The sequence below is a fragment of the Phaseolus vulgaris genome, chromosome 9 (genome assembly GCF_000499845.2).
Source record: "Phaseolus vulgaris cultivar G19833 chromosome 9, P. vulgaris v2.0, whole genome shotgun sequence".
Taxonomy (NCBI): domain Eukaryota; kingdom Viridiplantae; phylum Streptophyta; class Magnoliopsida; order Fabales; family Fabaceae; genus Phaseolus; species Phaseolus vulgaris.
Genome location: NC_023751.2, coordinates 15,932,900 through 15,958,661, shown reverse-complemented (window position 1 = coordinate 15,958,661; position 25,762 = coordinate 15,932,900). Strand labels below are relative to the sequence as shown.

General features: G+C 28.8%; 2 protein-coding genes across 2 annotated transcripts; both read right to left on the bottom strand.

Annotated features, from left to right (window-relative positions):
• Positions 1 to 1,903: 1,903 nt before the first annotated feature.
• LOC137821618 (F-box protein AFR) lies at positions 1,904 to 3,381 on the bottom strand. Its single transcript, XM_068626300.1, has one exon. It carries the CDS (start codon positions 3,129 to 3,131, stop codon positions 2,094 to 2,096), a length of 1,038 nt encoding a protein of 345 aa, XP_068482401.1. The 5' UTR covers positions 3,132 to 3,381; the 3' UTR covers positions 1,904 to 2,093.
• A 20,530-nt stretch (positions 3,382 to 23,911) lies between these two features.
• Positions 23,912 to 25,519, bottom strand: LOC137822260 (uncharacterized). The gene has a single exon (XM_068627150.1). The coding sequence runs from the start codon at positions 25,517 to 25,519 to the stop codon at positions 23,912 to 23,914; it is 1,608 nt and encodes a 535-aa protein (XP_068483251.1).
• Between the last annotated feature and the right edge of the window lie 243 nt (positions 25,520 to 25,762).

The window sequence follows — 25,762 nt, the reverse complement described above, 5'->3', positions numbered from 1 at the left end:
GATGAATTATGCTTATTAATTTGAAATTTAAATTATATCAAAACATTTTATATAGATAGCTTACCCTGTTATTTGTTTGTGTTTGTTTCTCTAACTGTGGTGATCGTGTATTTACACGGTGGTGATCGTGTATTTACACGGTGGTGATCGTGTATTTACACGGTGGTGATCGTGTATTTACACGGGAGCAGATGAGATTGCAGGTAATAGAGCTCCTCAATGAGCAGCAGAAGGATTAGATAGATTTAAATTGAATGCTTTGTTTTGTTTTGTTTTTAAACTTTTTGGATGTATATATTAAATCCTTATGAAGAGGGATATATTTTGAGATACAAATTTGAGAAAACAATATATGTTTATATATGTTAATTAGATATTGTACGTTAGTTAGATATTGTACGCATATTTTTTTTATTTTTATTTTTTTTAAAAAGTAAAAGTTAGGGATGTTACAAATATCTCAATCTATTAAATTATCGCGAGTTGTGAATAAATTTAGTTGATTGGCCAAAATTATACATATATAATAGATCTTTAAAAAATTAACAAACCAAATTAGCAAAGATAATTGAAGATAGAAGATTAAAGGTTAGCTTATAGGGTCTGGTATCATGCTAGGGTGGAATTTGATAAAGGCATTCGGTTGATTTCGGGTTGTAATGGGCCAAAAAAGAAAAAGTGCAAATCCACCATGTTCTGTAGATCAGTTTTAAATTTAAAATTTATTTAAATAACAACGAACAATTGTTTTTAAATATAAATATTTACGATTTTCTAAAAATATTACTGTTATATTTGGAAAGTATTTCAATATATTTTATTAAATACATAGTAGGCATGAAACGAGTGTAAAGTATTCACAGTCTTAATAAATTACAGATGACTAAGAACATACTTTATCTATTCCTTAGTATCTTTTTCTTAACTTAAAAAAAAATAGTCATAAGTCTCCTATTTTATCTATTTTTATTTCCACGTCACAATAAATATATAATTATTATCTTATAATTTTTCATATTATTCTTATTTAAATATTTAAAGCTTAAACTTGTATTAATTAGTTTCATAAAGTTTTATATATATAATTTTTTCTAATTTAGAGAACCAATTAACAAGGGTTGTGTTTGGATGAAAGAAATAAAATTAACTTTTAATAAATTTATGAGTCTCTTACTAAATTAAAAAATGGTTTTTATCAGAGAAGATACTAATCACCCTACAAACTTGATTTGAATTAACATAACATTTTATCAAATTTATTGTATATATAATTTTAGAAACAGAAAATATGGATGAATTCAATGAACCAAAACACACCTGACTTAGTGACTAGCATGTACACATTTAATGTAACCATTAATGTTGAAGTGGTCAATTAGAGATTTTTTTTTATTGATAACTTGGGAGAAATGAATTTTGTTTTAAAATTGAAATATTGTTTTAGATTTAAAATGTTTGAGTAATTGAGTGAGTGTGTTTTTCTTTGGGGTTGGTAATGTGCAACAATCTTATGGTTGGATTTAAAATCTTGAATTAATTGAGTTTTTGTGTTTTATTAATAGATGTTTATAATATGCAAGAAATAAATGTAATAGTTAAGTCCCAATCGATCCAATCTAAATGAGTGCAATGCATTTGTGATGGATGAGATTGATTTAGGTTAGATTTGACAACATCATTATGTAAAACCTAATCCAATTATTAGATTGAATAATGAGATTAGTTAAACAGTCTAATCGTTTTCCACCCTATTGATGTTTTAAAAAAAGGATAGATATGATTTGCATTCCTTTTGTTCCAACAAAATAAAACCATGGATCGGTGCTGGAAAAACTAATATTCTTCCACTTGCTTCCTACCTTTTTCTTGAACGAAAATATATTTATTAAAGTGACAACGATGATAAAGCAAAATAAAAGCATGGGTTTAAATTTAATATTATTGGGTATATAATTAAAATAATTAGAGTAGATGGGAACATGGTGAGATTGGGTATGATTGATTCCGCCATTAACACACCTGAAAATCAGTCTGAAGCAAGAACGATCCATGGAAGAAAATTAGATTAGAAAGGAAAAAGATGATGTTGATGTTCAAGCATAGAGCACTTGGCAACTACAAGGTGAGAATTCACGGAAAGCACGCGGAGCCTCCACCACCTGCCACGTCACAATAACGTCACCACCACAACCTTTGCCTTTGCCTGAGACCACCTCAACACTTCCAATTGCCACGTTCAAACCACGACACGCCACGTAGATTCGGTCGTCCAACCCCGTGCCGCAAAACGGCCGCTTCATAACTTCCCTCGGGAATCTCCCACCTCCCACCACGCGCCACGTGTCGCGTTCTTCGTCGTACACCTTCACCGGCGAGTCTCCGTACTCCGCGATCATGAAAACTCTTCCGCCCGCCGCCACGCCCACCCCGCTCCACCCCTCCCTCATTCCGATGCCCATCTCCCGCCACGTGTCCCTCTCCACCTCGTACACCCACCCCCTCGGCCGGAACATGAACGGCCACCACCACCCCTCCGTCACGTACACCCTCCCCCCCGCCGCCACAACCTCGTACCTCTCCAGCTCCCCTCCCAACCCGCTCCCCTCCCGCCACGTGTCGCTCTCGGGATCGTACACGCCCGTTCCGCCTCTCCCCACCGCCACGATCCTCCCCTCGACTCCCTCCGCCGCCACGAACCCCCTCCTGCCCGGCCCCCCCGCCGCCGACCACTGGTTCGTGGCGGCGCGGTAGGCCAGCGTCTCCGCGCCGTTCACGACGAAGAGCTTCCCCTGGCGCGGCAGCGCCGCGCACGCGAGCCGCTGCGGGCAGGCGTCCCCCGGCGAGGGCATTTGCGGCAGAAGGAACCAGCGCGCCGAAGAAGGATCGAGCGCCTGCCACTGTAGCTTTCCGGTTTGGGAATGGAAGGCGAGAACGAAAAGGTTTGGGTGGGAGAGGGTCTTCTTTGAGAAGATAAAGGAGGGATGCGTTATTGCTCTGTTCCACGTCGACGAAACAGAGCGTGACAGAGCCTGGTAGGGATAGGGAACGTGAAGAAGACAGAGCTCTGCAATTTCGTTGGGTAACCCCGGAATAAGGTCTTTGTGCTCCTTTTCTCCTTCGAAGTAAACCATGATGTGTTTGAAGGCGATGAAGTGAAGAAGAGAGAAGAGAAGTGAGTTTAAGAAGAAGAAGATGAAGATGAAGATGAAGAAGATGAAGAAAAGTGTGAATGATTGTGAAAATGAGTTGGGGATGGGAACGGGTGTGGAAGTGGGGCCATTGGGTCTGTGGCCGCATATGGATCACTCCTAACATAATATAACATTTCATGCTTTTCCTTTTCCTTTCCATTCTTCTCATTACATTCCAACCATAACTTCTCCTTATTCTCTTCTTATCTTATATATTATTCAAATTATATCATTTTTTTACATACCCAAACTAAAATAAAACTTCTTTCTCTAACAAATAAATAAATAACAAACAAAATGAAAATAATTTTTTTGAATGAAAAAATTAAAATAAAGATTACTTAATATTATTTTTGTAGGGCCTAGTAGACAGCTAGTGGATGTAGGAATAACTGAGCATGATATCTGAGAGGAGTAGATGGTGGTATAGGGTTTATTTTATGTCTCCATAATTAAAACCTCCCAAAATAGAAATTTTTTTCACACAACACTTTTGCTTTTTTTTCCAGATTGTACAGTGCATTCAATGTTTATCAAGTAGCACAATTTTAGATATAGGATCCAATATTTATTTATTAAGGTAACACAATTTTAGATATAGGTTAGTATTTAGTCCATGGAAAGTCTGATTCTACTTTGAAATTTGTTGATTTGGCACTGGAAAATGAGCCAGAATTCGTTTTTTGGGAAATGGAATTTTGAGTTGGAAAATGAGTTAAATATCTAGAAATAGATATATTTTAAAAAATATAAATAAGGAAAATTTGCAAAGAATTAAAAGAAATTCATCGAGTGTATATGATATAATTGAATTAATTAATTTAAAAAGTATATTAATTTTAAAAAGTAAGTGTATGTAATATATTAATTAATTAATTTAGAGAAACATGGTAGAGAAGTAATTATGTAGGTTTATTTTATATGTAAAATAATAAATAAGTAGGTGTTTCTTTATAAATGCAAAATGTTATTTAGAAAATATTAAAAATTAAAATATATAATTGGTCAAAATTTGAAGATGATAAATGAATAGATTAATTTTGATTAAATGAATGTTTTATTTTATGTGTAGTAGGGTTTTGTACACATAAAATGTGGAAAGGTAAAAATTTAACGTGTAAAAATTGTAATATTTAGTTTTGAAGAAATTTAAATTTAAAAAAATATCACAACCAATACGAAATTATAAAACTTTCCTTTCTAATAAATATGAGAACATTTATACGAAATTATAGAACTTTCCTTTCTAATAAATATGACAACAGTTATATATTAATATGTGAAGAAACATCTCTAACAATAAAGATTAAAACAAACTCAATTTTGAGAACTTTTCTTCATAACAAAGATGAAAACTGTTACACATAATTTTAAAGAAACATGTATAACAAAAATGGCTCGTTAAACAAGGTTTTGCATATGTAAAAACTAAAATAAGAGTCATTAGTAGCAGTATGTTTAAGACTACTACATCGATATACAATATTTATAATGTTAGTTAGAGTTTATGTTGACATGACAATATTTAACATAGAAAATGATGGTCGTTAATAAATGCTTTTCTTTTTTATTTAACTGAGAATGATTTTTCTAATAATTTAAACATCAATTTGAGATTTGTAGTACATTTTTATTCATTACAACATCACTCTAACTTTAGAGAATTATTAAACTTTTTTTTCCATTAATAGAATAAGAGGTTGGGTGTGGTTTGTGTTCACGAATATATGTCATTAACTTGACCTGAACTTGGGAAGCCTATTTTGTTGCCATAAAGAACAAATGTTCTACATTCTCATCTTTAAAAATCTTACATGAACAATATGAACATGTGGTGACAAAGATGTATATCAGATACCTATATTGCAAGTTGACAACGTACAACTTCTTTGTTGTTGTAATGATTTGATTGAGAATTTTTTGTTTCATCGTTTGTAACCCAAGTCGTGTGTGAACTGACGTAACAGACAAAGTACTTATCGTCTGTAATGATGTTGCGGTTACAATACACCAACATAGTAAAAGTTGTAGAAGTTAGAAGTCATGTATGTTTTCTTAGGTGTTAAATGATGAGTCAATTGGATTGATAATAGTTGTAGGTAATGGCCATATATATAGGTGGTGGTTAAGTTCATCATGTGTTATGTTGAATGGGTGGTGCAAAATAGATTTGAAAAAGCAACAGTTATTATTGCATGTGCAATGTATGATGCAATTGTATGGGACCACTAGATACGAAGATTCTGATCCACACTTGTCACAATAATTGAACATTGTTAATGAAATCCAATGTTGGTGTTGAACCTCCTTATAGTATCATTTAATCTTAAAAGTCATTTCATCATTAAGATATATTTCGAGTATGGTTACAAACAGTGGAACAGTGACAACTATCTTATTCTTGACTGCGATTTATGATACACAAACACAGTGACAACTTATGTGAAAGTTGAATATAAGCAAACAAATAACAACGACATATGAAAAATAGAACATAAAACAATCATTGACATTGCATGGAGTGGTTGATATTTGGTTCATTGGTGAACGCCTAAGGAACATAATTTTATCAAAAAAACCTTCTAAATGTTGAGTTGAATTCCATGAAACTATTGCAATCGAATTCAATTGTCCAGTTAATCATTTTGGATAAGTATTCATTTATTAGTATTTCAATAACATGATATGAAAAGCGGCTTTCATCTATGAATTGTAGTTGACAATGATATCATTTATATAGTTCCTCCAAATGTAATGTGCATCAATTGAATCAAAGTACAAAGAAAACAATCATACGAGTTTTTCATAACTTTAGAAGTATGAGATATGAAATATAAACCTTTCATTGTGGATGTAAAACGATCATTGAAATGGAAAACTACTACAAATGAGTTGTTATTATCCAAAGAAGTAGTTGACATTAACATGTATCACAATGTGAAGGTACAAAGAAATAATTAGTGTATTAACTATTTGTTCACTTAAGGGATAACTAACATTAACTCGAAAGGTGATAAATTTACAGACCGTGATTTTCAACCGACAAGACTAATACACATTGATGATTCTCTCAGACTTTTTCAGTGTGACACAACTCATAAATCACTACATCACATTTTAAGAGATGACCTAGATTAAATGGACCTTCAAATGAATGCACATGTTTGAATATCACAATAAACAAGATCTTAGACATATTTATAACATATAATATCTCAATACACTGAAATCATCTTATAATCTTATTAGTCTCCCACAAAAACAAAAAAAAAGTATTACCAAAACCTTAAAAACTAAAAGCAAGTAATCATGAATTATAATAACCCACACTTAATATTACAAGGTGAACTTTAAGCCTAACTCAATCCCATAAAACCGACTAATGAGATGAGGTTTGGACTCACTTATATACAATGAAATGTCTTCATCTCTAGTCGATGTCGGATTTCCAACACTTAAACAAGGACTTTGAAAATCATTTTACTTTATAAAACAATTTTATTATTTTATTTATAATTAATTTTAATGTTTTATTATTATACTTAATTAATGTTAGTATTAATTATTGACCATTATTTATTTCAATAATAGTATTTCTGTTTATTGTTGTTTATTTCTTTACTAATATCATCTTATTTAATATTATTACTACTTTTTACTGCTATTTTATATATCATTATATACATTCAGTATATTAAAAAAAAAACTCTTAAAGCAACTTAGGATGCAACGCCATTGTTAGAAATCCATTGATTCTTCCATAAATTTTTTGTATTTTCCCTTTTAACAACCACTTACCATTCTTTTTTCCCCTTCTCATTTACCAAACTATCTCTAAGGAACAAACCTATAATAGTTTGATTATACCCAAGTTAATCAAAGGTTTGTTAATATTATGGCTCTCGTTTTGAAGAAGAACTAAAAGAAGTAATATCCAGAAATTATTTTCAAACTTTCAGAGAAGAAGATGAGATTGTAGGAGAAAAGCACCTGAGAAAAACACGACTCTGCTAAAACAATAATCTTGCCAAAAAAAGTGTCCTTATTTTCATTAACAGTGCTAAAACAAATGCAGTGCCATGTTCGAATGAGGAAGACATTTCACTATGATTGGAGGATTCAGCATTCACAATCCAACGGTTTATTTTTCTATTATTTTCTTTTTAGTTTCCATTTTATTAACATTTTAATATATATGAATCCGAAAGTTAAGGGTGTGATTTAAAATATTTGAGGCCGCGGGGAATGCGGACGCCAAAGGAAGCTTCTTTTATTTTCCTTGTCACTTTCTTTTTGTTTTTAACTTAAATGATGTTTGTTTCGTGTGTAAAGTGGATTCTTCCTGCTCATTTACTTCTATTACTATAATCATTTTAATACATTATTTATATATTATATAATTGTTTTTGAACGGGTGTTGGGATCTAAAGAACGATTGCTCTGCTCCTCTTTTGGTCGGTGTCACTCTTAGCTTCTTGTCTCGTATTCCTCCTCTCGGTCATCTGGTCTCATAGGTTGGGATAGTACCTGCAGAAGACACTCAAACACTCAAGTCAGTCAGGGTGTCGGCACTCGGTTGTCAGAATACTACCTGATTTTTGGGATCTGTACTATTTATATTACCTTAATGGACCTTTTTTGGTGGGCCGAATTAAGAGGTTGATTCATGTTTAGGGTTGTGCTAAACAACTATTCATTGTTGGTTAACCTTGCTGACTTGGTCAACTCATAGGTCATCGCCATAGGTTGGTCGGTCACGTTTCGTTACATGAACTTCTTATCGTGGTCGAGTTCCTGACTAGTCAGTACAATAATATTTTTAGTTATATAAATACATGTTTTGTAGATTTCTAATTTTTATGTTTTAAAATAATTAAAGATTATTAGACTCAATAATTTACATCTAGACCCTCTACTTTTCATTAAAAACTTATAAAAATTTAGTTTTTGTTCCTACAATATAACATCTGGTTTAAACTTACAAACTCCGTCTTGATTTTTATAATTGGCTAAAGTTAAACTTTTATGGCTCTTAATTTGTACAGTTAGTTAAAGACCAACTTTGTTTTTAAAGCTACAACTCAATTGTGGTTCATACATCGGATAAAAGTTTGATTTCATGGTTTATAAATGTAATTCAATCTTAATTCATATAATTAGTTGAAGTTTCACATTGTTGTTTAAAGTCATAATTTGATTTTGTTTGGTATAACAAGTCAAAGTTTAACTTCATGACTCCATTAATATAAGAAGATTGATTGATCTAAATTCTTAAATATACTATTATCTTATTTTACTATAAATTATAAATTATTTCAAGTTTTTGGACGATAAGTTATATAAATAGAAATTTGTTTATCATTTATTAAAAGATGAATCTTTAACTTGATCAGATCTTTTAACCTATTCAACTTGAGACTAAAAGTTAAGTACTAACACAGTTTTTTATCAACAAAGAAAAAATAAATTAAAGGAAATTATTTCAGAAATACTTTAATCCTTATACAAATCATAACACCACAAAATTCCTACACTATATCCCAAAATAACACTACCTACATAAAAGAACTAGGAGTTGAACTTTGTTAAAAAAAAAAAAAAAAAAAAAAAAAAATCAGATTACATAATACCCATAAAAAGAGTTTTACTTATACAACATCCTACCTTGTATTCTACCCTACCATTCTACTTTAATTGATGTACATTACCAAACAAAAAATGTTGTATGTTAGTTAGTTATTTTTATGACTAGTTTCCACATCTATAACAGAATAACTAATGACCTCATCTAACTATTAGCATTCTCATATATACTAGCATAATCAATTCAACCAATGATTAATATGCTACCTATCAACTTAATCATGTTAGATTAGATAATCTAGATTGTGACTTCTAGATTGATAAAACAGTTATGATATTCTTTTTACAAACAAACTTTTTATAATACCTATAAATAATTGAACAAAATATCTTACCTAAATTTACAATTAATAAGGCACCCAACATTATATATCAGATATATTTTATACTAACTTATTTTCTATTGTCCATAAATTAATAATACAATGTTAATAGCATGAGAGTAACAATCTTATTATTATTATGGAAAATAATATATTATAGTAACTTTAATACTAGTTGTAAAATCATTTTATAAATATAATTTGTAAAGTAGAAAAAGACTAAACTTAAATTCTCTAATTCATATTTGGACTTAAACATATCTTTATGCCAACATCTAGATCTGTATATACAAAATGCAGGAAACTCTTTAGGCTAAAAACATATGGTATTTATGGGAACTAATATTTGGCAAAAACATGGGTCCCAACAAAATTTGCAAATATCTTTACACAAATACAATATTCTTGACCAAAAATCATCTCCTTCAACTCCTCTACTCACTCATTCAGCATATAGAGTTCACCTACGATCATTTTTTATAAACAACATCACAATATTTTCATTAAAAACTGAAGAAATTAAACAAATACGTACACTATCTATTCTATTTATTTTATTCAAACAATTTCATTTTATTGGCACTTTTATTTTCAATTTATCCTAAATCTCATTAAAGAAAGTACTAACTGAAGAGAAAATTTATTATTATAAAAAAATTATTAAATAAAAACTAAATTTAAAAATAAAAAATAATTAATCATTATATTAATTAAATTAGATACTAATTTAAATATTCAAAAATTATTTATATATAAAATATTTTTTATTATTAATAAAAAATTATAAAATAGTTTTAAATCAGTATCTAAATTAAGTATTTAAATTTAAATTTTAGTTACTAATATTTTAAATTTAAATTATTTTTTAAAAGATTAATAGATACTAATTTAAAAAATAAAGTAGTAAGTAGTTAAAACTTTTTGATAGTTAAGAGTTAGATATTAATTTTAAAATTATTTTATAAATTTTTATTAATAATAAAATTTATTTTAAACATTCATAAAAAAAATTAATTTAATTAAATAATAACTAATTATTTTCATTTTTAAAATTAGGTAATTTTCTTTTCACTGTATATAGAATTTGTTTTTCTAGTTCCCCATTGAATCTGAACCTGTTTCAAGATTATTTCCGCGAATAGAACCATTCCCGGTATGAGAATGTAATTTGGTTTTGAAGAGAATTAAAATATTTTACAATTTTTAAATAGAGAAAATATAAAACTTTTGTGGATGTTTATTGTAAATTCAAAAAAAGATAAAAAAATACAGTTGAAAATATAAAATTAATAAAAATATGTGTATTGTAATTTTTATGTTTAAAAATATTTTTCCATAAAAACTTTATTAAAAAATTAATTAAATTTTGGGAGGATTTTTTTAATGTTTATGACGGAGGTAAATAAAAAATTATATAAGGGGGAAATCATTTGTTTTTCTTAAATTTGTTTGAAATTAAAGTTGTAATTATTAATTGGTTTAAAATGAAAAAGAAAAGAGAATGAAATGAAATAGTTGTTATGTATTTTGAAATAATTAATTATAACAGGGAGAATAAAGTATAATTTCTTTTGTTTTGTATTTTTATAATTAATAATTAATATGAATAAAAAAATAAGAGTTAAATATTTTTTTTTACTATAACTATTTTGTCTTTAATTTAAAATTATTTTTAATCCAGATATTATATTATAGTGAATTTTGATCTTAGGGCAGAGGAATATGTAAAATAGTTTTTTAACATTCAAGTCAACACTTAATTATCGAAACTAATAATTGAAGTTATATATGTGTATCTTATCATTAGATATTAAAATATTTTATAGTACAAATTTCAATCTTATAAACAGATTTATAAAGTTAAGTTAAATTTAAAATTTATTTTTTAATAAATTTATTTAGAAAATTATCATTAATCAATTTTTTGTATTAATCATTATAGAGTTATATTATAACAATTTTAAACTATCATATTTTGTTTAGAGTGATCGATCCCGGGTAGATACCAGAAGAAATATAGTTGTAATGTTTAAACACGATCATTGGGGAACTATATTCCCATTCCGTACCACTGCAGAAAAAAACTAAAAACATATACACAAGAAGCACTAAGAAAGTGAGAATACTAGTTTTGTATATCTTATATATAGAAAAAAGAAAGAGAAAAGGGAGAAAAGAAAATAATAAATTTTATTAATAAGAATTATTACCATTTATACTGTTGAGTATATTTATATAACATATAAAAAGATTAAAAAAAAATATAATTGATACTGATAGGGAGCAGTTATATTATAACAGGTAAATTCTCTATTTAGCACCATTTACACTTTTATTTATCTATCTAACACTCTTTTGCTTTTATTTTTCTACCTAGTACCCTTTTGTTTTTATTTTCTTATCTAATACTCTTTTATTTTTTATTTTCCTATCTAGCACTATTTCAAAAATAAATAAATAAATAATAAATTAAAAAAAATTGATAATTTTAATTTTGAATGCATTAAAAAATAAATATTTTTAATGTTTAGAATAGTTAGAAATATAATTAATGAATAAAAAATGAGTTTTTAAAAAAAAAATTAAAATGTTTAGTTTAAAAAAATTATTTTTTTAAGAATGAAGAAAATAAAAAAATAAACTCTACAACAACATAAAAGTTGAATATATAAACATAAATTAGTATTTTTTATTATTATTATTGATGATGTAATTATGTTAATTTCAAGTAAAAAATACAAGACATAATTATAAAAAAATCAAGTTGAATAAGAACTGATATGGGCATAAGAGAACAACATGACCGAACAAAAAAATGTTCATACTGTCAAACACCAGGACACACCTAAAGAACTTGTCCCAGCATTACTGGATTGTGCAATTCTCGTCATTAGTTATACCATTGAAGAAAATATTAAATGAAGGATCATCTTTCATTTATTTTCTTTTTTATGATCAACATATACTTATTAAGTATCGCCTTACATCTCTTATATTTATCTTATTTGGATTTTTTTTATATCTTTTTATTTTTATCTTATCTTGTTTTGCCTTTATTTTATATCTTTTATGTTTTTAGTTATTATTTTTTTCTGTCATTATTTATTTATTTCTGTTTTTTGTTTTTATTTTATTGTTGTTGTTTTTATTTTCTAGACTTGTTTATTTTTGCATTTTTTTCTTCTCATTTTTAAGTATTAAGTGTAACATTTGCTTTTGTTTTTTTTTTAGAATTTTGCATTTAAGGTAGACACTTTAATATTATTTGTGTGTCCACTGTCAATTAATACTAATTGACTTCGGTTTTTTTATAATTATGTCCTGTATTTTTTACTTCAAATTAACATGATTACATCATCAATAATAATAAAAATAAATACTAATTTATGTTTATAAATTCAACTTTTATGTTGTTGTAGGGTTTAATTTTTTATTTTCTTCATTCTTAAAAAAAATAATTTTAAACTAAACATTTTAAATTTATTAATTTTTTATTTTTATTTTGTAAAAACTCATTTTTTTATTCATTAATTATATTTCTAACTATTTTAAACATTAAAAATATTTATTTTTTAATACATTCAAAATTAAAATTATAAAAAAAAATATTTTATTTATTTTTAAAATAGTGCTAGATAGGGAAATAAAAAATAAAAGGATGCTAGGGAAATAAAAACAAAAGGGTGCTAGGTAGGGAAATAAAAACAAAAGGGAAATAAAAACAAAAAGGTGCTAGTTAGGGAAATAAAAGTGTAAATGGTGCTAGATAAGGAATTTACCCTATTATAACTGACAAAATAGTTATAACCGATAAAGCAGTTACAACTAATAAAACTTACTATTGAAAAGGTAGTTACAACTGAAAATTTAAAATATTATGAGATCTTCCTTCTTAAAGTTTAGTTCGAACGAAATGACAATCAATTTCAATATGTTTCGTCCTCTCATGAAATGTGAGATTCTTTGTTATGTATATAGCATGTTTATTGTCACAATAGACAACATGAGATTCAGAAATATTAGTATGCAAATTATGACACAAATATTGTAATAACCACTGAAGTTCACAAACAAGTGAGTTAATGCTCTATATCTTCTTCTGAAGAAGAACTGAACACTAGTGTGTCACAATGGAAGTCAAGAAAGAAAAGAATAACACCTAAAAAGTTGGAAAGATAAACTGAAGAAGAATAATATGTGACAAATATCAATGGAAGGTCAAGAAAAAGAAGCAAATATTTTTTAGACTTTCATATAATTAAAGAGTTTTCCAAAAACACACAATAACTCGTGATAGACTTTCTATAATCAATGCAAGTTCCCCTATCCGAATAAAATAAAAACTTTGATAATAATTTGATTATTATTAGAAAAGAATAGAACAAGTCGAGAACTGAATTTGAAATTATCAACTGCAAAACTGATATGAATGTGAGTAATAAAGTATAACAAACGTCTCATCAATCTTTATATTTACCTGGATTTTAAAGTAATTAACCTACACTTTCCCTACTTTTAGAAAGAGAACAAGATGATTTCATGGAGAAACTGCATCACATCATTTCACATCACCACTGTTTCTCTTCGATAGTGTATTTTTTTTTTTCCTTTTAAAAGAAATATGCAGCTCCAAATTACCATATAAAACTGCTTCAACAGAAGAATTGACTGAATGAATTCTAAAAATATGAAGTAACTTCTTCATTTGCTAATTTAAAAGGAGAAGAAGAAGAAGAAAGTGAGATAACTGTGAACACAGTAAGCGTGGTCCGTGACCATTTTCTTCAGTTCCTAATTGCTACTGGCCCCATTCCCATGCTTTCTCAGCTTTCTAAGAAGAAAGAAGAAAAAGAAGTGAGTTTGTTACTGTAGAGAGAGAGAGAGAGAGAGAGAGTTAGAAGTCAATTTGAATATTGAAGTGCAATAAGCATTTTTTTAATGATGCTTTAGTTTGTGCTGGACCCCATTAGACAATCATGGCGTTTATCCCTTGACCCTCAAGCATCCCATATCCTTGTTGATTGGAGAAAGCACGAGTGTGTGTGTACTTACAGGCATTGGAATCATTTTTTCATCACACCATTGGAAAAAGGTAACATCCATCGTAACTCCAACCGAATCTTTTGACCTTTTTTCTGCCTTTGCTGCAATTTTTTTGGATTCTCCTGCTGTTAGTGCACTCACCACCAAACCCCTGTTTATTAGAGACTCAAACTACACAAAATGTACTGTCTTTCATTTTAAGAAAATTTAATATAAAGAAAGAAAAAGTTGAATAAGACTAAAGATATATGATTTATCGAGAAAAAAATAATTGTACAATCAATGTCATGTCCCAGTCTTATTATTGGGACGATCTGATCTGAGGTCCACGTCTATTGGACCGACCGATAACATTAGTTTAGATACGTTCAAGTTAGGTCAGCCAAGTTAATCCATGATTAAAAGTTAGGTAATGCGGTCCTAGTCGCGATTCTTTAGTCCAATAAGAAAAATTCACTAAGGTAATATAAATAGTACACATTCCAAGAATGAGGTATGTCATTATCTATAGTACTCTAACAACCGAATGTCGAATACTTTTGCTGACTTGAACGTCAAAGTGTGTTCTGCATGTACCTCCCCAATTAAAAATCACTAGAAGATCGAGAATTGAGGCTAAGGAAGAAAGATGAGGAGCGTGCATGGAAAGAGGGTTGAAGAGCAATACGAACGACTGACAGAAAGGAAGAAGACGAATTCTCTCAATAGTTCTCTAGGTCCCAATCCCCGTTCGAGAACAATAATTAATTATTATATTAATTAAATTAAATATTATTTTATAAATTAAAATAATTATTGATATTTAATAGTAATTTTTGTTATTGGCAAATAATTTTAAAATTAATAGTTAATTAGTTATCAAAATCGTTAATTAATTAGATAGTTGCTAAAATTTTCATAAATAAGTAAATATGAATTTAGAAATTATTTATTAATAATAAAAAATATTTTATATATTAATAATTTTTTTAAATTTTTGAAATAACTTATAATTTTATAATTTAATTAATATAATAACTAATTATTTTTATTTCTACAATTAATATATATATGATTTTGTTGTTGTATGTATTTAACCAAGTACAACTACAATTAATTATATTAGACTATTTAGTGATCTTTATCAGAGTTGAGGTGAGAATAGTATCCAATGTTTTTAAATAAAAAAATCTTAGAATATATAAGTTTATGATTTTTTTTAATATTATTTATCTTATTTATTAATGTAAAACTTCTAATTAACCCAAGACTCAACAAGTATTTACATATCGTGATTGATCTCATGTGGCTAAAAAACCCTCCCAGAAAACTTTTTCTCCAATTTAAGTATCAAGTTAATGTTTTGCCTAAACATTGAGAAAATATATTTTTAATTTGTTGTAAAGTCTATTATCCTTTCTTTTATAGGTATATTTTTTTATCATTCTGAAGTGGATAATATCAAAGAATAAAAAGGACATGCAAAAATAATTTAAAAAAAAAACTATGTTAGCAAAATATCTGTAAAAGTTTTTCTACATTTTTTAAGTGACTTTCACGTGAATGTCGCTAAAGATGGCTTTGAATTATCATCATAACCATGTCAAAGTGAACTTACTATTTATAACTTTTGTATTTTTATCGATTACGATTTTCACAAAATGCTAACGCACAATGAAATATTAATTATATTCATGATTTGATAAGTTCTATATTCTTAACGAGGAAGACACGTTAATGATTGAAAGAGAGAATAGTGAACAACACAAATATCAATAGACGGATGAGATTTTTTTAAAAGATAATTAATTTAACAAAGAATTTTAAATATTAATGATAAAATATTTTTTTAATGAATAATTTTAAAAGAGATTTCCTGACCCAAGTCGGCATTTAGGAGAGGTTCACTATAGATGTGAAGCTTTATAGGGATGACAAAACACATTTTTTTTATTTTTAGTATTTTTAAAGAGAGATTTCATGTTTTTAAAATAATAGAATAAAGATTGGTGTTAATCAATGTTTTTTTTTATATATATAAAAGATTTTAAGTTAGACATCATTATGCAACGACATCTCAGCTAGACAAACACATTAAGTAACAACGTATTATTAAAAAAAATACAAAAATAGGAGAGATTAGACCGAAACTCATATGTTAACAAAAAAGATACATAGGTAAACTATGCATATTCATAAAGAAGTTTAAGAACATACTAGATGAAAGCCTATTATACCAATTAAATGATTATCTATGAATAAATCCTAAATTAGCCAACTTATCAACACACGCATTCTCTTCACGAAAAATATGAGTAACCCTAAATCTGATTTTCCCACAATAATTAAGACAAGTATTTCATCGATTACGAAGCATTCACAGAACATTAGTCCTAGTAAACACAACACAAACCAAGACAGAATCACATTCAAGCCAGACATTAATAAGTCTCATCTTTGAGCTTTCTCCATAACATGTATAACTTCATAAAACTCAGCAACCATAACAGTCTGAATTTCAAAAAAACGTAGAGGAAACACCAATAAACTCTTCCATACTCCCACAGAAAATACCTCCACAAGTAGCAAAACCAGGATATCCCTAATAGCCCCATCAATGTTAATTTTAACCCAACCTAGTGAAAGAAACTCTCATCTAACAGGAAGAGGACGGAGAACTTTACCACTATATAGAACTTTATTTACATTAGATTCTTTATATATTATTTGATTAATTGAAGTATTGTTGATATTTAACTTATTTTGTTAGGTATTAAATATTTTTTAATTATAATATTAAAATTTGAACTAATTTTATTATTCTTTCTTCTATTTTTATTGTCTAAAAAGTGTTATCAATGATTATAACCAAATAAATATATCTAAAACAAAAAAATTACAAAAAAAGAAAAAAAATACAAAAATTGAGAAATGGCGGACCAGCCTCATCCTATGACGGGACATGTTACTATTTTTCAGTTCTCACAACCTTATCGGATTAGCTTGCCCCGTCAGTTTTTAACAGACCAATGGTGGGTCGGATTGACCCATTTTGCCACCTCTATTAAGTTGGAGACTTTGGGAAACACCCAGGGACGAAAAAATGATGTCCCTCAGTACTCTCGTGTTGGACTGTTGTAGAAGAAGAACCGTTGCAGTGCACGAAGAGCGGTGGTTTGTTTTGCATATTGAAGAACGTCGTGGAAACTCTTGCGTTTTTTTTGGAGGTTTCTTTTCCATCTATTTCAGATCTAGTTTTCAAAATGAACCTCTGGAACGTTGCAAGACTTGTTCCACATTCCTCCTCCTTTTCTGGTGGTTTCCCAACTTTTCTAATGATGTTTCCAATGTCACCTCCGAACCGTCGAAACAACTCTCTTCCTCTCCTCTTGTGGTTTTTGAGCTTCTCTTTTTGTCTATAAATAAGAGGCATGAGAATGCTCTAACATCACCACTCAGACTGCATTCTTTCTTCTTTTCTCTCATTCGTTCTTTTTCTTTCTTTTATTCTAAATATTTTTTGGGATCATGGGATCTTAAAAGAGTTGATTGCTAGTTCACATCATCAAAATTGTCTGAAAAATTCTTACTATATCCTGAAAAACTTACAATATACACTACGAAAAAACCCTTATAAACAATGATCACCCATATAAAAAAAATCAACTTTATTAATGTTTTAAAACTTTATTTACTAAAATAGGTGATCAATTTCAATATCCATATTTACTGTATAAGGATGAATCAACTTTTATTCTCGTCGAATTTCCAGCAAAATTCTCAAAGACCTTTTTTTATTGCCCGCTGTATTAGAAAAATATGGATCTATAAATAGAGAAAAATCAAACGAAAAAGGGATCCATTTTTTTTATTTTCATTTGTGACAGTTCATGAATATTGTAAGAAAAGTTCATCATACCTTAACTCAGAAAAATACTTGAACGAGAACAAAATTAAAATTCTATAAATTTATAAGAGTGATTTAGTTATTTAAAATCTGTAAAATTTTAAATTTCATCTAAAGGGAAAAGGTTTAAAAAATTGTATATTATTTTCACTTTTACATTTCATTTTCCGTATATTTTTCTCTTAGGTCGGCTGGGATCGGCAGTTACATCAATCTCGACCTAAGTCATTAAATCATCAAAAGTCGAGTATCCCTAACTCAACATTACTTTCTAAAATCACGTTGCCAATGTTTTTCTTTTTCAAGTTAAAATCAATTACAATTGTTTTTTTAAATGATATCGTCAATAATTTTTTTAGCCCAAAGTCTATTGTTATTTTTCTAATGTTTATGAGAAAAAACTTCCGTTAATCTTAACTATGATTGTTCTAAACAAATGTTAGCGAAATAAATTTTCAAATAACATTGATCAATAATAATTAAAATAATTTGTATTGAATTTAGAGTTAAACTTTTTAGAAAATTTTAATAAAAAAATAGGTTTAATAAAAGTAAATATAATTGTTGAAAATCTCACATCGAGTAGAGATTAGAACTTTCGTAGTATATAAGTGAGTGCAAATCTCACCCCATGAGCTGGTTTTATGGGGTTGAGTTAAGCTTAAAGTTCACTTTGTAATATGGTATAAGAGTCATTTTGAGTTTATCCTAGTGAGTGTTTGTCTTGGGCTCATCATGCCACCCGCTTTCGGGCTGTTATCGGACCACCCATAATATGTTATCACACGCACGAGCCGGTTTTATGAAGTTGACTTAGACTTAAAGTCCACTTTATAATAATAATAAATTCAAAAATCTATTAAATATCTGAAAAATAAAATAATTTGGATTGAAGGAATTCAAATTTTATCTATTATAATTTTGAAAAAAAAAAAAACCTACGTGAAGACTTCTCTGAATAAGGAACAAGTTGCATTGTAAATTCCTTGAGTTTTCGGGCGCACGCAACCATAATAGCAGTGTTTGAAGTCTGAACAAAAGTGGCTTCAAATTACTTTTCTTTCACTTTCCAGATATGAAAACACCAGACCAATGTGAAAGAAATTCCTGAACCTGTGAGAGAAATTGTTATTGAAGGAAGAATTGTCTCTTTAGAATCTTAACATGATGCAATTAATTGGTCTTATCTCGTAATATTAAAAGAGTTAAATAATAATATTAATAAAAGAGAAAATGAGGAGGGTAAAATGGGGAAAGCATTGGAGCATGGAGTGAGTTGACAGAATATGTAAACCTAATTCATGTCGTACAAACAATGTCAAAGACTTAAATGAAATGTGGCCCATAGCCTAGTCTCAGATAATAATGGCTTATCATGTGTCGGATCAGATACTGGCCCAACATCTTAAATTTCAAACACTGTTTGCCTCTTTCCAGACACAAAACTCACCACACCAACACCTACTCAATTACGCACTAATTCATTAGAACCACTCTTTGCCTTACGTTTCCAACCATTTTTCAAGGGAACTAGGTTGTTGAGATATTTTTTATCATTATTATTAACTTAAATTTAAAATTTATTATATATAAAAAAAACTTATAATCATTCATTTTAACCATTTTTTTACTGTAATTATCAAAAAATTTAAAATTTAAAGTACAAACAAAAATTAATTTCACGCACTTATAATAAATAGACAAAAAATATATTTAATATTTTTTTATTTAAGAGTCCCTTCTTAAAGATACAAAGACTTAATATTAATCTATTTACCTTGCCAGAAAATTAAAATATTGTGTGTAAATTGTACCGTTATAGACTGAACGGTTAATACCCTGTCTCAGCTCAAGCGATCAGATCAACCTATGAATCCAAGCGATCAAACCGACCTATGAACCCATATCCAGGTGGACGAACTGACATTCTCGGTCCAATCATGCTCAATCAAGATCAGTAAAACTGAGACACCATTAAGAACTAGGTAATACACCTCTAAGCAGAACCTCACTAATCTGACCCAATAAGGTAGACCCATTAAAATAATATAAATAACGTACATTCCAAGAAGTAGGTATGTTATTAATTACTATACTTTGACATCCGAGTGTCGAACACCCTTTGCTGACTTGAGCATCGGAGTGACTTCTGCAGGTACTCTCATTCGGCATTCCCTAAAAGACCGAGTGATCGAGTGACCGAAACTTCAAGAAATAGCAGAAAGTATGGAAAAGAAAACTGAAACATAATTCGACCGTCCAATAAAAAAAAACAAAATTTCACAATAATTCTTTATATCTCATCTCTCTATCATTAACATAAAGAAATAACTACGTGTAGACACAATGTACATTAGACACTTACCATAGATGAGTTGTTACTAAATTGGATAATTTATATTAAGATCTCTAAACATGTATATATATAATATATAATATATAATATATTATTTGGGATTTGACATATCACCGATATAAAAATTGGAACCTTTTACAATAGTCAAAAACACAAAAGAAATTAGCTCCTTCCCTTGTTTCACCTCTTGCTCCCTATCCTTAACAAGGTCAGAAAACACAACACAACCCAACCTCCAACATTTTTCTGGCTTGTCTCTTCTGCCTTTTTCAATCTCTCACTAGTCACTTTCCATCCCCAACCAAGCGTACCACCAAAGATGCCCAAAAAACTCATTCATCAAAGCCAAGACACAAGCCCCACCAACGTCTCCATGAACCATTTTTCTTTCATTATACTCATTTCATAAGAAAATAATACGCCATCAATTGATTTCTGTCAATACTTTTTCTTTTCTTCCTCCCAATCCTTCTCTGTAGGAAAAACACAAATGGAATCCTTAAAAAATCAGACACCTCTTACCTCACAAACTGATATCTAGAAATTTGAATCAACCAAATCTAATTAACAAGGGGTGTATGGCCCAAACCCAAGAAACATTTTTTTTTTCAAATCAAATCTTAAAGTCAATAATTTTATATTAGTGGGAAAATACATGAATGGCTTCCTCGAAATGAATCCGACATCTGGGTGGTGGCAACATCCTAGTAATTCACTAATTTTAAGTTCGAGAAAAGACTTTAGTTATTGCTACAGTATTTCTTGAAACCTGCTGCGCAATCTTCCCTTGCTCCAATCATTTCAGCTATAAGATACGCGCGCCAACGTAATTTCTGTAAGAAACTTCGTTTTCAATCATATAAAAACACTATCTGGCACTCGCACATGATCATCAAAAGCAATACGTGAGCAAATGAATAGAGAGAAATCTACACCACCCATTAGACAAATGCATAGATTTATAAAGAAACTGAAGACTCTGATGCACTCATGGCGAGTGCATTCTGGTGTCTCCACAAGTTTAAAACAAAGATGCTGCAGTTTGTTCCATAAACAAATGGGCAAACAAAGGTTCCTTGTGGATGAAGAAATCACTGAGGATTACAGAAGAACAATATCTTGTGCTTCGGAAGATGATATTGATAAAAGGGCTGAGGTTTTTATTGCTAAATTTCGGCGACAACTACGTTTGGAGAGAATAGCTTATTCGGAACCAAACTATGTTGTATAAGAGATAGTTTCTATGGTGAGTAGAAAGTGATTCAACAAGTTATTTTCTTAATGTGAAATGTGTTTGTGTGTTGGTGTTTGTTTCAAATAATTCGACATTGTTTGAGTTTCCTGGTGGACAATGCACTTGAAGGAACTGTCTCGAAGATTGCTTAATTTGAATTTCTTGTTGCTGAAGAAACAGTGAAGATATATTTTAATGATTTTAATTTTGTAAAATTTTTTAGAAACACTTTGTTTTTATGATTTGTGATTTTATTTAAGATTAAAAGTATTAAATTTTATAAGACTTAAATCTTTATAATTTTAGTCTTTGAGATGAAATCATAGAAATACATATGTAATAAAAAGGAAAGAAAATCTTACACCCAATTAATGGCTAAGGAAAAATTTGCAAGTATTCAATTGATGGTGCTTCCTTCGTTACAAAGATTTCTCTAATCGTCCAACCTTTTAAAAATGACTAAGTACATTATTCTCTTTTATGCATGTTCTGTTTTAATAATTAATAATAATGAGAGAAATAAAGTAAGAAAGAAATCTAGGGATCTATGTATTTGGAAATAACCCTCATTATTATGAGTAGCTAATGGTTTTTTAATGGTTTTGAATGTAATTTATTAACTCTTATAATTATATATATATATATATATATAATTTATATCTTGATTGGAAAATGTTTCCTTAATATGTTTGAATTAAATCATCTAATAAATGCAAAGACTAGGAATAATTTGAAGTTGTTATAATTGTAAAAATTTATGAATCTTATCTAATAAATTAAGAATCAATTTTTAAAAATTTTAAATTAAAAAAAAATATTAGATTTAAACTAAAGTTAATAATAGAAACTACTCTAGATATTAATAAATTTATTAATTTATAAAATGATGTCTAGTTTAGTTAAATTAGTAACTAATTATTTTGGTTTCTAAAAGTAGTTTCTATTAGTAATTTTTTTCAGTGATATTTTATTAAAAAAAAAATTAGATTTAATTTACAAATTCAATAATTAAGTGGAGAACAATATGGTCATATTAATTGTAAATATTTTTTTTCCAAGTTTTAATTAGTAAGTAGAAATCAAAATGACTTGGTTCGCTTGTCCAAAAACAGTGAACAACAAATTAATTATATAAATTGTATTTTTTTCAAATTTTAATTAGTACGGTAAAAATTAAAATCTCCTAATAGTAACTTAGTGTGCTTACCTTAAAATGTTAATAGTAACTAATTCTTTAAATTGAGAAACAATTAATTCAATTATTATAAACATTTTTACTTGTAGATTGTTAGGATCTAATCAAAATTGGCAAACATATTTTTGTATTTAATAAAAATTAAATTGCTCATATTGATTGTTTTTATTATACAGTTTTAATAATTAATTTTTTAAATGTAAATAAATAATAGTACTTTATTTATCACACAATTTTGTTTTAAATTAAGGAAACAATTAATATTATATTATTATATATATTAATATATTTTTTTTACAAATAATAACAATAATAATAATAATATATAATTTAATTTTTCTTAATCATAATTAGTTTTTAAACAATAATATTTTTAATATTTATTATTATTTTATTTTATTCAAATCTTAAAATTTTGTAGAAATATAAATAATTAAAAAAAATATATTCCAAATGATTCAATGGTTTTTGAACAAAATATATTTAATACTTATTATTTATTTATTCAAATCTCAAATATTTGATAGATATATGAAATGATTAAAACTACTGTCTTTAAAATATATTTTAATTTTTTATAATAATTATGTTTAAAAATGTCTAATTACAAACACACAAAGTTCAAGTGCATGTGAACATAAATACTCATAAAAATGAATATTCAAAATTAAATTTAGTATGGTACTAAATATTATAAAAATTGGTATTTTTATGTATATAAATATACCAAATGCAAATATATAAAAAAAGGAATAACTTAAACGAACACGTGAATGTTTAAAAATATAATATCTCATAATATTTAAAAATGTAAAAGATTACAAAAAATAACAAGTATGCATTTAAATTCTGTAATTGTACATAATTACTGGGTTACATTTGTGAAACTCAATTAGCTGAGAAAATCAACAAATGCTGAACATGTCTTTCTCACCTTTAAATAAGAAAGGTGCAAACATTAAAATCTATTTAATTTAGGTGTTTTTTTTTTCTATTTCATTAATTTCCCTATCTTAGATAAAATTTATACATGGTGTTATTCACTTGTTTTTTTGATGGTCAATGACATTTTGAAATGCACCAGCCAATGCTCTTACTCTATTCCTTCTAGCTTCCAATTGTTTTCTTGCTTCCTCCTCAATGGCATCATTGGATATGGAAGTTTCAGCCTCTTTCTCCCCTTCCACCCCACCACTTCCTTCTACTTCCTTTGCTTCCTCAACTCTTTCTTTAACTTCATTCTCTGCAACCTTTTCTTCTTTCACTTCATTTTCTGCAACCTTTTCTTCTTTCACTTCATTCTCTACTTCTTTATCTTCTCCTTCTTCTTCCTTCCAATCTTTAACTTCCTCACTTGTTCCTTCTTCATTCCTCTCTTCTACTACCTCTACTTCATTCTTCCCCTCACTTCCATTATTTTCCTCTACAACCCCACTTTCTTTCTTTTCTTCCTCTTCTTTAACCTCAACTTCTTCCATTGTTGAATCCTCATCTTTTGAATGCCTCTCTATAATGTTGCATTCACTTTGGTTTGTCTCATCATTCTCTTTTTCTTTTTCTTCTTCCAAGACATTAGGAATGTCCTTCTCATCACCCTCTTGAACATGAGGCTCATCACTCGCCTCAAGCTTTTGCTTACACTCTTCATGATCATGATTATCCTCACACTCTTCAGGGCCATGTTCATGATTACGCTCGTGCTCTTCAGGGTCATGTTCATGATTATGCTCGTGCTCTTTAGGATCATGCTCGTGATTATGATCATGCGACTCTTCAAGACCCTGCTCGTCTTTATTTTCTGCATGATCATGGTCATGCGACTCTTCAAGATCCTGCTCGTGTTTATTTTCTGCATGATCATGTTCATGCTCTTCATGTGCATGCCCTTCGTGCTCATGCTCTTCATTATCATGCTGATGTTCATGATCTTCTTCACCATGCTCTTCATGATCAAGCTCATGCTCACGTTCATGTTCATGTTCAGAGTCAAGTACTTGATGTGTGAGATTCTCTATATTCTTCACATTTTCCACTTCTTCAACCACTTCACTTGTAGATTCCTTACCTTGTAGTCGAGTAGCATTGGTAGTCTCTGGAATTTTCTTTGAATGAGTTGTTACCTTTTTAGGAGTTGAAGTAGAAGCATTATTGCTGCTTTTCTTAACAGTCTTGCCACCTAATGATGGATTTCTCCCTCCTACTGAGGTCTTTGAAAGCCTATCGGGAGTAGGTTTTGAAGGGTTGAGAGAAGTTTTATTAGGAAGACTCGAAGCTCGAAGTTGTAGGGCTCTCTCCCGTGGACCAGGAGACACAAGGGCCCTATGTTGCCTTGAAGGAGAGGGTGAATGTGCTTGTTTTAATACCCTTGAAGATGATGATGGTTCCATGGATCTTCTTCTGTTTGGAGTGGGCTTGGTGGGAGCATCATTCCTAGGAAGCTTGAAGGAGGAGTGAGAATCAAGGAGTTTTGAGCTTATTGTGGGCTTAAGATAATTAGGGATTTGTTTCTCCGATGATGGGCTTGAAGTCACCTTGTTTGTTGAGGATGTCTTGGTTGGGTTCTTTTTGGTGCTTGTGATGGAAGAATTTGAAGATGCAACCTTCTTCTCCTTCCCCACTACACTATTGTCTTTTATTTTTGTTGCCATAGCTACCTTACCTATAAATTTTTTCAAGATAACATGCATATTTTAGGACTCTTTGTTTCAATAACATATAAATTATGACTTCCTAAATCATGATTAGGATTCAATTCTATGTCTTATATGAAATTGTGAAAAAAAAAATTAAATAAAAATGAATTTGAAAGATAAATAATAATTAGTTGTTATATTAACTAAATTATATATATTATTTCATATACTAAAACACTACAAGAAATAATAATATTA